This window comes from Cetorhinus maximus, chromosome 1 (assembly GCF_964194155.1).
Source record: "Cetorhinus maximus chromosome 1, sCetMax3.hap1.1, whole genome shotgun sequence".
Classification (NCBI taxonomy): domain Eukaryota; kingdom Metazoa; phylum Chordata; class Chondrichthyes; order Lamniformes; family Cetorhinidae; genus Cetorhinus; species Cetorhinus maximus.
The window spans coordinates 141,543,794-141,556,879 of NC_135879.1; the positions used below are offsets into that span (position 1 = coordinate 141,543,794).

The 13,086-nt window shown below is 39.0% G+C and overlaps 1 protein-coding gene across 12 annotated transcripts in view; it reads right to left on the bottom strand.

Moving 5' to 3' along the window:
• fryl (furry homolog, like) overlaps positions 1-13,086 on the bottom strand; it is a 594,162-nt gene that overhangs the window by 156,615 nt on the left and 424,461 nt on the right. For all 12 annotated transcript variants that reach the window (XM_078547597.1, XM_078547607.1, XM_078547572.1 and 9 more), the window contains 6 exons: positions 11,298-11,466; positions 8,107-8,194; positions 5,840-5,952; positions 5,295-5,445; positions 4,350-4,453; positions 1,744-1,929 (listed from right to left, as the gene is read on the bottom strand). In XM_078547597.1, the coding sequence (XP_078403723.1) occupies positions 1,744-1,929; positions 4,350-4,453; positions 5,295-5,445; positions 5,840-5,952; positions 8,107-8,194; positions 11,298-11,466 (811 nt within the window). The remainder of the gene's footprint in view (positions 1-1,743; positions 1,930-4,349; positions 4,454-5,294; positions 5,446-5,839; positions 5,953-8,106; positions 8,195-11,297; positions 11,467-13,086) is intronic.

Consider the following 13,086-nt stretch of genomic DNA (forward strand, 5'->3'; position numbering starts at 1 on the left):
CTGTCACTGAGTCAAATTCCTGGAACTCTTCCCTAGCAGCACTGTGTGTACACCTTTCAACACATGGATAGCGGTTCATGAAGGTGGCTTACTACCATCTTCTCAAGGGCTATTAGGGCAATAAATGCTGGCCTTGCTAGCGACACTCATATCCACTGAACGAATAATAAAATAATTACTTTCTGTAGCTGTTCACAACATTTTAATGATCCGTATATCGAGAGCACCAAGTTTTTTGGACCCCCCCCCGCCACTATTTCTCACTTTCACCATTTAGAAAGTACCATCTTCTATCCTTTTTAATTCCAATGTAGATAACTTGACATTTTCCTACATTATAATCCATTTGTTACAGTTTTGCTCATTCACTCAAACCATTAATATTGCTGTAACCTTATGCTTTGATCGTCACTACCTATAATGCTTTTTTTGTGCCATCAGTAAGTTTGGATCTGTGGTTTTCTATTCCATCGTTTAAGTTTTTAGTAAGTACAGTGAACATTAGAGGCCCCAACATAGATTCTTGTGGGACACCATTAGTCATATTCTGTCATTAAGATTATCTAACTATTATCCCCTCCATACTCCGTCTCCTGCCATTTAGCCTATTCATACTATGTAACTATCCTCTACTCATTGTATTTTGCAGGAGATATAATCCCATTATGCTTGGGAGACTAGCTTGCTGTAGCTCATGTGTTAATGAGCTCTCTTTGCTGTAGTTTGAGTAAATTAAATCACAGGTCCTGTCCATCCTCTAACTCATTGATTGACACAGTGGGGTCAATAATCATTATTTTAATTAGGTTGTAAAAGCATACATTTGTCCAAATGAAAACACAGGTGGAATCTTCTGTTCTCGCTGGTGGCGAGCTTGCAGGTGGGAAGGGCATGTAATGAGGCGGATGGTGGCGTACTGGAACCCTGCCATCTTCCTGCCTCCGCCAGAATTAAGTTCCAGGCAGGAAGGCCCCTGGTCGACTTTCCTGCCTCGCCGCCTACTGAGGCCCTTAAATGGCCAACTAATGACCACTTAAGGGCTTCATCGTGCCACCATAGATATTAACTTAACTGCGGTTGGGCCTGTCACCATGCGGCATGCACAGCAGCTAAAACCATGTAGCCAGCTTCTCACCTCCATGGAGGGGGGCCCCTCAATCAAAGGCACTTCAGTGGCTGATCGAGGGAGTGGACATCAGGAAGGGGGGGCCCACTGAGAGCCAGCACCTGCTCTTTCTGCCAACCCCTCTGCACCCCTCTTCCATGCTCGTATCTCCAAGACCATGAACAACACAGCACATCTTTTTTTTACAAATCACTCACGTCATGAATAGAAGACTACTGAAACTAAAATTATTCCAAATATGGATCTGTTATAATTTTTGATAATTTTGGTCACTTTTTTGCTCCATAGATTATTTTCCAAATTGCTTTGCTGAGTTGAAACAATATATTATGCAAGATATCAGACATATTGGAAATATGAGATATGAACATTTAATTGCCCCAAAGTATTGAGGTACCATAGGTTAGCCTTGATCAAATATAATTAGCTTCTGCAAAGTTTCAAAGTAGTTGCAATTTAATACACTGCTATATTTTTCAGACCACATTAATTTTAGCAATGTGCTTGAATTATATTTTTCATAAAGCAGTGGCACCATCTCCTGGAGTAAAAAAGAAGCAACAAGATCTCCAACACTGGTCTATTGATGAGATATATATACGCAACAGGTCACTAACCTGTAAAACTATACTCTACATGAGTGGTTGGTTTGATAGTGAGCACCTTAGGCTCAGTAAACTCCCTGTTCCTGAGGAGAATGGAGGCCATGGCTTGAACATTACTGTTATAGGCCATTACTATAAGCAAGTGCAGCAGCAGTCGCTTACAATGTTCATACACTTCAGGATGCTGGTGATCAAATCCTGCACAGACAGACAAAAAAAGGAGATAATTTGTGGTTTGTTATCAACTATAAATTCAATTCAACCTGACTTTTTTTCAAAACTGTGTATTCTCTTAATAATATTAAAACAAGTATTTTATTTTACACTACCTCAAATTCTAAAATATTTCTGGATTAATATAATTAATTACAAAAAAAATTCTAATTTGTTGTACTGTAGATATTTTTTCTGTTATTATAGCTCAGTTGGCTAGGTGGCTAGCACGTGATTCAGAATAATGGCAACAGCATGGGTTTGATTCCTATCTGGCTGAGGTGAAGTTAGGACCTGCCTCCTCATCGCCCTGCTCCTGAGTGTGGAAGGCAATGGCAAACAACCACTTACAAAAAACTGCCAAGAAAACAGTTCAGGATGATGCATCAGCAAACAATGGGCTAAGGGCCTGCCTTCAGGCAGAGCACATGCATGTATGAATGAAGGAATGAATGAATGATAGGTTAAATTTGTTTGTGAATATTTCAAACCCAAACATAAAAAGATAAACAAATGTCTAGAATTATTGAAAGGGTTGCTTCAATATACAAAGTCAAGCAAATATGTACACAAAAATGCAGGAGAGGGATATATGTGCATAAATCATTGAAGGTGGCAGCACAAGTTAAGAACGTGGTTAATAAAGCATACAGTATCGTAGGCTTTATTAATACGGGCATAGAGTGTAAAAGCAAGAAGGTTATGTTAAACTTGTATAAAGCGCTGCTTCGGCCTCAGCTGGATTATTGCCTTCGGTTCTGGATGCCACACTTTAGAAAGGATTTAGAGATAGTGCAGAAAAGATTCATGAGAATGGTATGATGAAATCTGTGGTTTCAAAGTTTTTTTTTGAGGCAGGCCCTAACTGAAAATGGAAACTGACCCTCCCAGTTTCTAAGGATATGAAAACTGAAACTGGAAACCAAAACTTCTGGGGAGATTGAAACTAGTTGAGCCTACATAAAGCACGCAAAGCCATCCAAGCTCAACAGAAGCAGTTGATGAGTCCAGTGGTACAGGCAAGCTGAAGAAGAGGCCAGATGCAGAAGCTGCAAACAAGTAGCTGCAACTGTTTCTCTTACTTGCAGGTTACATTGGTGTATCCATGCCATCTAGGCCAAGTTGAGGAGGTTCTACAGTTTTGGGCCATTTTTAGTTAAGACTGTGCCTGTGGAACTCAGGTTGGTTGTGCGCTGCTGTCAGCTGGGGATCAGACTAGACAGATCAGAGCTGAAATTCTTTGTAGGGAAACAGAGTTTTGAAAGACTTTGAGACTGAATTTGATTACCTAGAAACTGTGTGGGCTGCTGAGCTCATTTGTAAGATCTACCTTAGTTGAATCTGCCATTGAAGGTGTAATTTATAGTTTAAAATAAACCATAATTTGCCTGTTAATTCATGTTTAACTTATGGTGATTCTTGGTTGTAGGGTATCGATGATTAGCAAAGATAGTATTTAAGTTTGCTTTGTTTGACTCTTGTATAATAAACATTCTTCTGTTTTTGAAACATGGAATCTTGTGACTCCATTCTTTTAGTAAATAATTAGGATTTCGGATTTCTTTTTTAAAAAAAAGTTACTGGTCTCTACTGAGATCGTAACAATGGTTCCAGGATGAGGAACTTCAATTACATAGATAGAGTGTTGGGACTGTTTACCTTGGAGAAGAGAAGGCTGAGAGGAGGTTTGATAGAAGTGTTCAAAATCATGAGGGGTCTGGAAAAAGTAGATAGGGAAAAACTGTTCCCATTGGTGGGAGGATCAAGAACCAGAAGGCACAGATTTAAGATTTAAGGCAAAAGAAGCAATGGCAATATGAGGAAAATTTTTTTCATGCAGTGTGGGGTTAGGATGTGGAATGCACTGCCTAAAATGTGGTGAAAGCAGGTTCAATTCAAAAGGAATTGGATTATTCTCTGAAAAGGAAGAATGTGCAGGGCTACAGGAAGAAAGTGGGGGAATGGCACTAGGTGAATTGCTCCCTCAGAGAGCCAGCATAGACACAACGGACCAAATGCTCTCTGTCTGTGCTGTAACCATTGTGTGATTCTTTGAAATTCTAACACATCAGCATGTACAGAATCGGTAAACAGGGTGTAGTGCTTTCACAAGTGTTCAAAAGCAACACTGCTTGGCTTGTTTCCAATTCCCCCCTTCTTTTTATAGAATATATTAGTAAAAATCATATCCTTTATGATTGCTACTACGCTTGTGACTTTGCTGAATTAATGAACAGAGGTAACTTTCCTATGACTTTGTCTAAATTCAGTTTCTCTTTGATGGTCAGGCTGAAATTAGCGTGCAGGAAATTACGGGCCCTTATTTGATCAACCTGTCCCAGATCACCCTAACAATAGTATCCTGTGCCAGTGGTTAAAGCAAAACACTTTTACTTCCTAATTACCTATAAATATTGCATGAAGCAAAAGATGCATGTAGTTCCCCCATTCCACCTTTACGCTGTGATCAACTATTAGATCTGTTAGAAGGATCACTGCTATGTTACACCTAAGAAAAAAAGAAAACAGTTGCAGTTTTAGAACCATAGGAAAGGAATGCAACTGTGTAAAATATTAGCAATAGATTTCTGAAAATTGAAACAATTTAACTGCTGAATTTTTACAGCATAGATTCATTTAATTGTAAGACAGATCATTGACAATCCCAGTAAGGAGGAGCAACATACAAAAATGGATTACCAAAACAAGTTTATATACTGGAAAATATTCACTCATTTAAACAAAACATACTGAACATTTTACTCAGTAGTTCTATAAGACAAATCCAAAATATCTGTCTGTTTTCCTCCCTACGAATTCTTATGGTCACTGAGAAGCAGGACATCAGTACTAGGGAATGGAACACTTCCATTCTAATGGTTTTTTGCCACCTTGTGGAGTACAGCTGTTACTGAGCCTTGACTATAGCTTGTTGGTTCCCACAGCATATGGGTTCAAAAATAACTACTTTTCTGATAAGGTCAGTGCAAATAATTTAAAAGAAGCTTTGAAGCAGGCAAACATAACTCACATCAACCGTGGAAAAAAATGCACTCTACAGGAAGGTCAACCACTTGACTTCATCATAAGCTAACCTAAGTGTTTTTTGATTATCCAAACTGTGGCACTAAAATACTGTATCAATTAAAAATCCAACATGGATCACATGGAAACAAGTTAGTTCACACCCATTCTAGGAATTAACTTGTTGTTGCATTCCTCCACACTGGCTACATAATATGCTGAATACATATGGTTTCGGTAATTTTGTATATAGGATGTTGGAATCATTTAATCGTAATAGTTTATACAAAGCATTCATGTATTATCTAAGTGCGCTGTTCACTGACCTCTGCAGTGGTACCCCTGGGGTACCAGTCTCAGGCAGATAATCAGCCAGTGGTGACCAACTTCCGCCAGTGGGAGGAAATGGCAAAGGTTCAGCTTTGTTGAGCTCCATCACTTTCAGCCTCCAGTTTGCATAAATGGGCATAGAGTCACCTATTAAATACACAGAATGGGATAGTGGAATTAGCACAGGCACTTGAAATGGCAGACTGAAGTTCCTTCCCAGGCACCAGAATAGTCTTTAGCGTTTTACATACCATATATAAAATGAATATTCCTTGCATTCAGATTCAGTTGAACAATAAAGAAATAGTATTAGAAGATGAGACAGTGTCTTGCAAATCTTAAAAATATATTTGCTAAAATTTACATTTCTAGAATTATAAATTATTTACAAATACAGGTTATATGATCTTAACCACTAATGATGTAATTGCCCAGTAGGCTTACAGTCCAAATACCAAATGTTATATGCTTGAAACGTTAAAGGGGTTTCACGCTGATCTAGAAAATGCTTTATAATATATTTTGTGATTATTTTACGCACTCTTCTCCTCTTCATAGGATCCTCCAGAGCTGCTGCTGTAACGAGATTCAAGCCGGTGATGCTGCCGGTTTAGGTTACTATTCAGCCCACTATAGATATCGGGATGTCCATAACTATTTAGAAAAAACAATTAATTTCATTTGATATATGGTCCACATATGCATACATGTGTAAAACTTAGAAACAAAACTTCATGCAAAGTTTTTAATTTCACGACAATTTGCATACTTCCTCCTTAAATTATTTTAGATGAAAGATTTTGATGCTACCCCATCAGTCTGCTTTTGATCGACAACAAAGTGACGGAAGGTGTTGTTGACAGTGCCAGCAAGCTGCACTTACTCTGCAATAATCTGCTTACCAAAGCTTAGTTTAGTTTCCAGCAGGACCACTCAACTCCTGACCTCATTACTGCCTTGGTCCAAACATGGACAAAAGCACTGAACTCAGGAGGTGAGGTGAGTGTGACTGCTCTTGATATCAACACAGCTTTTGACTGAGTATGCCATCAAAAAGCGCTAGCAAAGCTGGAGTCAATGGGAATTGGGGTGGAAAGTTATCCAGTGGTTGGAGTCATACCTAGCATGTAAGGAAGATGGTTGTGGTTGTTGGAGGCCAATCATCTCAGTCCCAAGACTTCACTGCAGGGGTTCCTCAGGGAGTGTCCTAGACCCAATCACCTTCAGTTGCTTCATCAATGACCTTTCCTCCATTATAAGATCAGAACTGGCAATGTTCACTAATACTCAGTATATAACTACCTGGCAATGACAACCTCCAACAAGAGGGAATCTAACCATCTCCCTCTGACATTTAATGCCATTACCATCGCTGAATTCCCCACCAGTAACATCCTGGGTGTTACTGTTGACCATAAACTTATCTGGGCTAGCCATATAAATACAGTGGCTACAAGAGCAGATCAGAGGTCAGGAATACTACAGTGTGAAACTCGCCTCCTGACTCTCCAAAGCCGGTCTACTATCTAAAAGGTACAAGTCAGGAGTGTGATGGAACACTCTCCACTTGCCTAGATGTATGCGACTGCAACAACACAAGAAGTTTGACACAATCCAGGACGAAGCACTCTGCTTAGTCGGCAATCAATCCACCATCTTAAACAAACATTCACTCCCTCCACCACTGATGCACAGTGGCAGCAGTGTGTACTATCTACAAGATGCGCTGTAGCAACTTATCAAGGCTCCTTCAAAAGCACCTTCCAAACCCACAACCTCTACCACCTAGAAGGACAAGGGCAGCAATCGCATGGGCACACCCACACACCATTCTAATTTGGAACTACATCGCTGTTTCTTCACTGCTGCTAGGTAAAAGCCCTGGAACTTTCTGGGCTGCAGCAATATGGCAACTCACCACCATTCTCAAGGGTACTTAGGGATTAGTAACAAATGCTGGCCTTGCCAGCAATACTCATGTACCATGAAAGAATTTTAACAAGAATGGTTAACAGCGATGTTACAACATACTGTACACCAGATTGGACAGAAGGTACGTTTGGATGAGTAAATGCCCTTTGGAGCCAATGACATTTGAGATGGATCAATTGCTATGCTCTCTCAAAGACACGCAAGTGCGCAGCAACCCAGAAGGTTGCAAGTCATTCACTTACAAGTCATCCCATTTAAGATATGTGCGCACCGTTGTAAATTTAAAGGTACATTGAAATGAACAGGCACTGCAAGCAAAAAGAGAACTATGGTCAATAAGTAAAGATGGTTAAGTCAGCCCAGGACATCCTTGTGTTCCTCTTTACTGAATCATTAAGGCATTGACGAGATGAAGGATGTGGACGAAGTCAAAAGAAGTGAGGCACCAGGGGAAATAAAGAAAATAAAGTCTTGCATTTACACAGTACCTTTTACTAGTTCAGGAATTCCCAAAGTCTTTAACATCAATGAAGTATGTTTGCAGTATAGTCATTGTTGTAATGTAGGAAATTAGCTAATCAATTTACGCAGAGCAGACTCCCAAAAACAGCAATGAAATAAATGACTAGATCGTCTATTGTAGGTGTTGGTTGAGGAATAAATGCTGGTCAAGATACTGGGCAAATTCCCCTGCTCTGCCTCAAAGAAAATGTGATAGAGGCAGATGAGAAACAGTGAGAACCAGCTATACAGAGATATTAGAGGCAGATAAAACAGCAACGTAATTTTCAACTTCAACACAATTACCAAATTAATAAACCCACAAAAATTTCAAGAAATTATAATACAGTATTTTTTTGAAACAGAAGTACATACTTATCATCAATAGCAGAATCCTTTGTTAGCTTACTGTCCTGATTACCATCATGCCCAGCCACCATTGTATTGCTGCTGGAAGTGGTACCTGCACATAACAGAAATGGATAAGAAATCGAAGGAGTCAAATTGAAAAAATGCAATTTAACCATGAAATAATAAACCAGAATTAAGAAAAAAATTAATATATAAAACTTCACTATTAAATTACAAGTGTATGAAAAAAGTCAATCCGTCAGTAAACTTCATGAGTGACAGACTGGATTTTGTCTCTAAGCTAAATTATAATCAAGTATACTTCTCAACTTTCCTTTGTTGCATTTGCCAGTTATTTCGTTCATTAATGCTTCTAAGTTGCAGACAATTCTAAGTCACATATGTATTTTCATTCAATGATACTATTTGCTTTTTCTTGAAAACAAGTAAAAGGATCTTTAAAAAACAAAGTGGATTTAAATTTACCAGAAGCAAACCTGACCACTTCAATGGTCGACACTCAGCTGTACGTAAAATTTGGAGTCATTTAAACTTTGTAGTACTGATGACAATAAATAGACATATATAGAGCGAATTATTTTGTTAATTAAACCCCATGACATTGAAAAATGGGAATTGCTGAACGAAGACAACCAAGGTTCATCAAGTTTGCCTTATAGCATCCTGACAGTTGCATAACACAATTATAAGAAAGACAAAGAGAATTTGCTTCCAGTGCTTGAAGGGTCAATAAACTAGAGGCACAAATTTAAGGCGATTGGTGAAAGAACCAGAGGTGACATTTTATGCAACAAATCATTAGGATTTGGAATGCACCTTTTTCAAAAAAAAAGAGAAAAAAATTACAGTAATATGGGGAAGGAGCAGGGGAGTGGGACTAATGGGATTGTTCACCCAAAGAGCTGGCACAGGCTTGGTAGGTTAAATGGCTTCCTGTGCTGTACTGTGCTACAGTTCTATGAATTACTTTTGAATTCTATTTTTTTTTGTTGGAAAATAGCAGCAAGCTTGCACAAAGCAAGGTCCAAGCAACAGCATATGAGTAACATTTTAGTAGCGTTGATTGAGAAATAAATGTTGGCTAAGATACCAGGAGAAATCTTCTGTTCTTCTTTGAATATCATTGGATCGTTTAGGTCATATACCTAGATAGTCAGAAGGCACCTCAGTTCAAAAGACAGTACCCCTGACAATGTATGATTTTCTCAGTAATGGACTGAAGTGTCATCCTAGGTTGTGTGCTCAATCCCTAGCTTTCTGACTCAGAGGTGAGAGTGCTACCAATTGAACCAAACTGAAACTAAGTGTGCACAGAACCAAGTCATTGTTTGAAAGTTCAGGGATAACAGGTATGGGTGGATCTAAACATAAGTACTTGGGCATTAATCTCAAAGAATAATTATCCAGTTTATATTGGTTACAGGTGCTAGATCTCAATATTTGTCCTCCTTCCTTCCGAATCAACAAGCTGCTGAAGTTTAGGAGTTATCGAATTCAACAAAACCTTAGAGTGTGACAAACCCCAGTTCAATCGACCCGAGATAAAGAAGGTTTTACAATAAAATCTACATATAAGGGCATCAGCTGAGAACAAAGCTCTGTATATGTTGCATTCAGTAATGCAAGGATTTTTAAAAAAAAACAGCTTCTGGTATTAACTGAGGCCCTTGCATGAAGAATTGACTGGGGGGGGTGCAGTGGGAAAGAAAAAAGGCGGTTGCCTCAAGTTCTTCCAAGAGCTAATAATAGCTCCATGAACTTCATTTCAAACCAATTCCTCGTGAAAAGCAGAACTGAACACCACATTCTGGTAACCTATAAGCTCATTCCAATTACATCAACTGGATGAAAACAGCTCAAAAATCTCACTCAAACCTCAAATGCTGACTGGTGCAACTGCAGGTCTGAGGTAAGAGTACACATCTCCCTGATCACAGTGCTCCTTGGATCACCTAATTAATACAAATGGAATGTTGTTGTTTATTGCAAGGGGGATGGAATATAAAAGTAGGGATGTTTTGCTAGAGTTGTATAGAGCGTTGGTGAGGCTACATTTGGAGTACAGTGTACAGTTTTGGTCTCCTTATTTAAGAAAGGATATAAATGGATTAGAAAGAGTTCAGAGAAGGTTCACTCAATTGATACCTGGGATTGGGATGGAGATGGGGGTGGTGGGGCAGCAGTTATCTTATGAGGAAAGGTTGGACAGGCTGGGCCTGTATTCATTGGAGTTTAGCAGAATAAGAGGTGATCTTTTTGAAGTTCTGAGGGAACTTGACATGGTGGATTCTGAAAAGGTGTTTTCCCTTGTGAGGGTGACTAGAACTAGGGGACACAGTTTAAAAATAAGGGGTTGCCCATTTAAAACAGAGATGAGGATAATTTTTTCTCTCAGAGCGTTGAGTGTCTTTAGAACTCTTTTCCCCAGAGAGTGGCGGAGGCAGGGTCATTGAATATTTTTAAGACAGAGATAAACAGATTCTTAACTAATAAGGGAATCAAAGGGTATCAGGGGTACATGGGAATGTGGAGTTGAGACCACAATCAGATCAGCCATGATCTTATTAAATGCGGAGCAGGCTTGAAGGGGCCGAATGGCCTACTCCTGCTCCTAATTTGTATGTTTGTACTACATTTCTAGATGCGCTCTTTACTATAGGCTGTAGAAAAGACCAGAGCTTCCAATTCGTCATGTTACAGACCATGACTTGACCAGTGCTTTAAACTGTCATTCTAAACAAGATGAATCTCTGAACACAATTGTTTTAAATAAAAGATTTGAACTACTATATTTATTCTAAAATCGACTGAGCCAATTCTTCCCACCTTGAAGAAAAACACCCCTCAACAAGATTTGAATCAAACTCCCTGACTGAAGGCAGTGGGACAGGAGAAACTTGATACTGATCACAAGAAAGCTTGCCAAAGTTTCATAATGCAGACCCAGAAAAGTTTTCCTTTTTCACTCTTTGTTTATAGCACAGTATTCATCAATGAGACTGAGGAAGCTCATGCGAGTTCAGATTGTACTAAAATTCCTGTCTCCTTAACTTTTCCTTAGCTGAGCTATAGGCTCATAAATAGCTACATACGGACTAAATAACAAAAAAAAAGGATCTGTTCTTTTGTGTACAAGTGATAAAGGTTTGAGACTTAAAAATATCAACTTTGGTATTCTGCTAAATGAAAATTACCTGAGGCGATGGAGGGAATTTTGTAGCTAGAGGTGATGCGGTAGTAGGGTGGGTTGTCCATGTGAATAACAGCTGAGCTAACCGGATCAGTCAGTTGCAGTTCTGCCACTAGCTCCTCCAACAACTGCATCGTTTTATCTCTGCCCAGATACACAACTACTTTTTTGATCTGTGTAGGACAAACACAAAAACTATTTTTGTCACATTCTCAAACAAAGTTTTTCCTGTGATTTCTGCAGACTCAATTTTTCCACCTTCTCAGTGAACTAGATTATTGAATCCAAGGTGTTACTTCATAGCAGCAACAAATTCTGTTGTGTTATTACTCCATAAAATCATACTCAATTTAACAATATTACAATAAACAATGTTGGAATATTTAACGAACTCAACATAGTTTAATTCTACATTGATCTGATCAATAGTATTTTAGGACAACTTAGTTTTTCCCTTCGTGTGGAGCACCAGATTCATTAAGTAAATGGGGCAGGACATGCTATACAGCACACGCTATACAGCACACAGCCCAGTAACAGTCAGTGGTGAAGCACTGCTGCTACCATTACACGTAGAGAACGAATGTTTAATACAAATCCAAGAAATGTTTATTCCTAAGCAAAGATTTTACAGTTTCAACAGGCTATTGAGCGATATCACTATTGAGTGATATTCCTGAACAGCATTGTTACAATCTGCCATCGTGAATAAAGAAGGATGAAAGGCTGTGTGACGTGTGGCTGTGTGGGATCTTGAAAGGTGACTGTGTGAAACAGACCTGGGGAAAAGCCTCTAGCCACCCTGCAGAAGTTTGTTGTTCTAGTAACCAAAGTTTTGTTAAAAGCCTTTGGAATTCCATTGTCCAGTGGGTACTTGTGGTAATATTACTAGTTGAATTTATAAATTTGGAATCTATCTGGATGTTTCCTTAAAGTGGGCGTGTAGTTGGGAATCTGATTAAGTAGGAATTTTTGAAACGGTCATAACTGTGTAACTGTAACCTTGTGTGTGTTTAAGTTTGTTCTATTGTTAATAAACGTTTTAATTTCATTTTCAAAATCTCTAAAGGTGGTAGTGGACTCATTACTTCTGACTTCAGTGCCTTCCCGTATTAACTACAAATTGCAAAACTGGTGTGATAGCGTGGCCAATTTTCCCTTGTGGATTTGGTCAGCCTGGCAAATACCACCTGCCATGTCATAGTAGTAATTATTAGCCAAGATACCAAGGAAATATCCCTGTTTTTTTAATAAGTGCTGTGAGATCTTTTACCTGAGAGGGCCTCAGTTTTACATCCAATCCAAAAGATGGCATCTCCGACAGTGATGCACTGCCTCAGTACAGCACTGAAGTGTGTTATTTAGACTATGTACCTAAGTGTCTGAAAAAGTGAGAGAAAATCAAAGGAAAGGCAGCCCAGCTGCTCTGATACACTGCCATGTAACTAATTTCAGAGCATCGCTGACAAAGACTCGGGATCATATCAGCCTTCTGAGGCAAGACAAGATATTCTATATTCTAAATGAATGAAAGGAATCATATAACTCAAAAAGACAAAAAGAAAGTGGGGAAAAATACTGTTCCACAAGGATATTCATTAGCTCATCGTTGATGCATTAAACTTCAAAAAGACAAACATGATTAAAAGGTGGGTAGATGGACATGGCTCTCACAAAAAGAGATTATGTGTTGGGCCTAAAGTACTGCTACTTTGACTAAAATTTCTTGTATTCTTCTACGAAACAGACCAGAAAACATTATGGGCAGAATCTTCTGGCTGGCGTGCGGGTGG